The following is a 5,290-nucleotide window of genomic DNA, read 5'->3' on the forward strand; positions in this document are numbered from 1 at the left end:
TAAGAATTTTAAGAATTTTAAGAATTTTAAGAATTTTAAGAATTTTAAGAATTTTAAGAATTTTAAGAATTTTAAGAATTTTAAGAATTTTAAGAATTTTAAGAATTTTAAGAATTTTAAGAATTTTAAGAATTTTAAGAATTTTAAGAATTTTAAGAATTTTAAGAATTTTAAGAATTTTAAGAATTTTAAGAATTTTAAGAATTTTAAGAATTTTAAGAATTTTAAGAATTTTAAGAATTTTAAGAATTTTAAGAATTTTAAAATTTTAAGAATTTTAAGAATTTTAAGAATTTTAAGAATTTTAAGAATTTTAAGAATTTTAAGAATTTTAAGAATTTTAAGAATTTTAAGAATTTTAAGATTTTAAGATTTTAAGAATTTTAAGAATTTTAAGAATTTTAAGAATTTTAAGAATTTTAAGAATTTTAAGAATTTTAAGAATTTTAAGAATTTTAAGAATTTTAAGAATTTTAAGAATTTTAAGAATTTTAAGAATTTTAAGAATTTTAAGAATTTTAAGAATTTTAAGAATTTTAAGAATTTTAAGAATTTTAAGAATTTTAAGAATTTTAAGAATTTTAAGATTTTAAGAATTTTAAGAATTTTAAGAATTTTAAGAATTTTAAGAATTTTAAGAATTTTAAGAATTTTAAGAATTTTAAGAATTTTAAGAATTTTAAGAATTTTAAGAATTTTAAGAATTTTAAGAATTTTAAGAATTTTAAGAATTTTAAGAATTTTAAGAATTTTAAGAATTTTAAGAATTTTAAGAATTTTAAGAATTTTAAGAATTTTAAGAATTTTAAGAATTTTAAGTATTTTAAGAATTTTGAGAATTTTAAAAATTTTAAGAATTTTAAGAATTTTAAGAATTTTAAGAATTTTAAGAATTTTAAGAATTTTAAGAATTTTAAGAATTTTAAGAATTTTAAGAATTTTAAGAATTTTAAGAATTTTAAGAATTTTAAGAATTTTAAGAATTTTAAGAATTTTAAGAATTTTAAGAATTTTAAGAATTTTAAGAATTTTAAGAATTTTAAGAATTTTAAGAATTTTAAAAATTTTAAGAATTTTAAGAATTTTAAAAATTTTAAGAATTTTAAGAATTTTAAGAATTTTAAAAATTTTAAGAATTTTAAGAAATTTAAGAATTTTAAGGATTATTTATGATATAAGAATGAATGACTTTGGTGAAGAATACAAGAGTAAAGAGCCCTGGAATAAATTAAAACATCACAGTTTATAATTTGATATCAATTTTTATTAGTACCATTCTCTACATTTTACGATTTGCGTTTCTCTACTTCTTATACTTAGTATCGAAGAAAAAACAATAACAAATTACACCTAATTTTACAGCTCTTGTTTATTTCATGTTGGTATTCAGTATTTTAGTAGCTCTCTCCCTCTCTCTTCTAGACTTTGATAACATGCTTTCGTTATTTTATGTTTTTGCTCAGAATTTTGCTATACAACTTTTGATTTGCCTTCCATTTGATGTGTATGAGTGTGATAGTTGAGAAACGAACTGATTGCCTCGCTCATACGTTTCCTGCAAAAGATTTAGCAGCAAGGACTATTTCGTTCTTCGGAGTAAAGTATTCCCGTTCTAAAAAATGAAAATTTGTTCTACACGTTCGAAAAGGCACTTTTCCCAAACCTAAAAAAGATGTTTTCTACGGCGTCGATTAGTATTTTGATCTTTTTTTTTACGTGACATCTAGTTTTACGTGTACACTTCTAACGACTGCGATTTTTACAAGTAGAAAAAAAGCATTAAAGTTGCTGTTTGGCCATTTGTACAGAGAAAAACGACGTTTTTATAAAATATTGAAAAATGTAAACAAAAAGTTAGGGTAAGTAAACAGATTTGACACTTAACTCTAGATCGTAGTGCACGTTGGACGAATCGAACTGTCAAGCTGACAGACAGTTGACAGCTGGGTGCCATAGACTAACGTTCAAGACATTGCACGGCTCCTATTTTTTTTTTCGCGGACAACTTTTGAGCAACTCTTTTCGATAAACTGTCACTTTTGACAGCGGCCTTGAACATCTGTCACCGACCACAGTACGTATCCTCATTGTTGCTTTTCGATTATTGTTTTGCTTGTTGTTTTCTCGCTATCGTATAGCACACACACACACGGACGCCGACTTTGAGTGGCGCGTGCCCTAGTAGTTGTACATCCCGTCCACCAGGAAGTCCATCCGGCGGTAGTGTCGCGTCAGCCAGAACTCCTTGGCGCGTCGATAGGACAGGAGGAAGAGTCCGGCGAGCAGGGGGATCGCGAAGATCAGTGTGACCACCGGCAGGATGTACTCCCGGTGGCCGGGGTTTTGCGACGGCATGTACTCCTTGGACAGCTCGGCGAGCGGTTCCTCGACGTGGAGGCGCCCGCTGGGGTCGCTTACGGTGGCTCCTCCGGACGATCCGGAGCCGTAGCCCGGTTTGGCCGCCTGGACGAGCTTCGGCTCGTCGTCGACGGAGAGGGTAATTGTTGGCTTTTTGGGAGGTTTTGTTGTTGTTGTTGTTGTTGTTGTCGTCGTCGTCGTTGTAGTCGTCGTGGACGTCGTGCTGGACGTCACCGTAGTAGGCTTGGAAGCACTCGGAACCGCTACGGCCGGGGTCGTGGCGTTGTTGCCAAAGGTGATGTTGGCAGGCTGTTGCGTTGAGTTGCTGCTAACAGTTGCATTAGCAGGGCCTACTACGGCGCTGCTGTTGGCAACACTGACCTGCGGCGGAGCCGCCGTTGTCGTAATGTTTTTATGTTGCGCTTCGGTAGCTTTCGGCACGCTCACAGCAATCGATGTCGAGGTCGTCGTCGCGTTCACAGATGACGTTACGTTGCCCAAGATGGCACCCTTCCGCGGCACGATCCGACCCTTCGGGTGGTCCTGACTTCCGGCGACTGCCGCCGACTGCAGCTCCGGAGCGACGCTGTCCACCCGGAACGGGTGATCCTCCAGCGCTTCCACTATCTTGGAAGCCGCCACGGCGGCCTTGTCCTCACCTTTCGGGGGGCCGTCCACGGCGGAGGTCACCGCGATCGCCAAGGCGATCGTCACCACCAAATACAGCCCCTTGCGCTCCATTTTGTGTGCAATTTCCTGCGACTTGAAGCCTCAAATTTGACGCATATCGCGCGTGGCCTACCCGGATTAGGGAATCCCCCTAGACAAAATTTCACTTTTCAAAGATCTGACAGCGCGGACGCGACGACTTGTTGGCAGACAATTAAAAATGTTACTCAGCTCTTTTATTGCTGCGTTTGCACCACACACTTCGTTTGCGATTCCGACTTTAGCGTACAGACGAACTCGCTTAGCTGGAACCTTAATTGGTGCTAGCCTTCAAACCCAGACTTCAAAAGTTGTACTGTAACGAACGCGTATGTGTGTGTCGGTCGTGTCGGGCAATAATATTTGTTGTTATTGCGTACAGCTGTACTGTCAGTCAGGGGAACTTTATTATTATTTACTTTTTTTCTGCTTCAGATTGTCAATGTATGCGTTTGACGAGGACGTCAAAACAGAACGAAACATCTGAGAAGGCGTATCGGAATCATGTTTGACAACTGTCTAGCCCCAGAAAGAGGAAAATGGAAGTGGCTTCCCCCTCGTTGATTAAGTGAAATAAATGTTTGAACCGTAAATTCAGCAAATTCCAAACTATTTCAGCGATTGAAAATTAATAATTTAAATAAATAAAAATATGCGAGACATTTTCAAACGTAAACAAAGCAAGTTTAGCTTCCTTGTGTGCGTGACAGCATGTGTCAAATTTGTTCGTTCCATAAAGAACGCAGCCGATTTGGTGCAGTGCGCAGCCATTTTGTAACGAGGGGCTTGCAGTTGAGAAGTTTAAAATTTTGAATGCAATCGACAATACTTTTTCAAGATCATTAATTTTTAAGGTTGGGGCGATTGAAACGACAAATCATACAACATTGTTGCCGGATTTTTTCCGGAAGAGATCCGGTAACATTTAACATAAAAAAATCTTTTTGATTTTGTTATTGTTTACATTTTTTTTTACGTACGTCAACTAAGGGAATGATGTAAAAAGAAGAAGAATCACAACTATTGCATTTTTTTTGTTAACCAATATCAGTATCTTGGGTTTGTTTATCTTTTACGCTTTGGACTGACAGGGGAACTGACAGTGACAGCTTTGGTGTCGGATTTTGGTCTGTATCAAGGGAGCAACAGGACACAGCTCCCTCTCGAAGTCCACCCTCAACGTTACTTTTAGCAAAACAATGTAAATGAGCCAAAGACGATGTGTCAACAAACAATACATCCTGTGGTCGTTCCAAATGTAAACAGCAACAGACGTCAACAGGATGGGCTGTTTGTTTACACTTAGTCTTGGCGCATTAACATTGTTTTGCTTGACTTCTATTTGTTGATTCCGGATAATTCCGAATGAGATCCGGAAGCAAGTTTGTACTGATTTGACCTTTGCTGAAGGAGGTATTAGACAATGCCAATCAAGCAAACCCGCACTTTTTAACAGTTTGCGTGCTTTGTTTGTTAACAAAAAGTCGGCCTGCATACACTTTGCTTTTTTAGCGAGTCATTTGTTCCCGTTTGGACCCTGTTCCGATGGATTCCATATGACCTGGATGGGGACAACTGGGCGGACAGATTTTCTTTTGCTAAGAATTGAGAAAAACAGAGGACCATAACAACAATCTTGGCAATAATCGTTTAATTTACTGGCCCAAAAAATCACAAATTCAGAAATTTCAAAAAAAAAATGAATATTTTTCTAAAAATTAAAAAAACGAAATTCAAATTCAATCCTAAAAAAATATAAAATTAAAAAAAATTAAATTTTTACAAAAAATTTGAAATGTTCAAAATTTAGGAAAAACTAAAATTTAAAATAAAAAAAAATGCAATAAAAAATAGTAATTAATTCATTTTAAATTCAGAATTTTGAAATTAAAAAAACTCAAGAACCTTTTAATTCAAAGTTCAAAAAATCGTAAATTCAAAATTTTAAAAGTTTAAAACGCCAAAATTTTAACAGAACAGTCATTTCTGATATTAAAACATTCAAAAATCTAGGAATTTGAAAAAAAAAACAAATTCGTACCAGATTATCCAAAGTCCCTATCAAAATTTCACCCCGGATAACGGATTACGTCAAACTTAATTACTTATACGGAGATCAGAAAAAAAAACGAAATGGTAAAAGTTAAACGGACGGATTTTCTTTTGACCTGAATTGTGGAAAACAGATAATTTTCTGGCCCAAAAAATCATAAATTCAGAAATT

General features: G+C 34.6%; 1 protein-coding gene across 1 annotated transcript; it reads right to left on the bottom strand.

Annotated features, from left to right (window-relative positions):
- Positions 1–1,242: 1,242 nt before the first annotated feature.
- Positions 1,243–3,386, bottom strand: LOC6051384 (cell wall protein DAN4). The gene has a single exon (XM_038248898.1). The coding sequence runs from the start codon at positions 3,097–3,099 to the stop codon at positions 2,179–2,181; it is 921 nt and encodes a 306-aa protein (XP_038104826.1). The 5' UTR covers positions 3,100–3,386; the 3' UTR covers positions 1,243–2,178.
- Positions 3,387–5,290: the final 1,904 nt, after the last annotated feature.

The sequence above is a fragment of the Culex quinquefasciatus genome, chromosome 1 (genome assembly GCF_015732765.1).
Source record: "Culex quinquefasciatus strain JHB chromosome 1, VPISU_Cqui_1.0_pri_paternal, whole genome shotgun sequence".
Taxonomy (NCBI): domain Eukaryota; kingdom Metazoa; phylum Arthropoda; class Insecta; order Diptera; family Culicidae; genus Culex; species Culex quinquefasciatus.

What these genes read in the sequence shown, in the direction of transcription:
- LOC6051384 (XM_038248898.1), bottom strand. Translation starts at nt 3,099, where the DNA reads ATGGAGCGCAAGGGGCTGTATTTGGTGGTGACGATCGCCTTGGCGATC.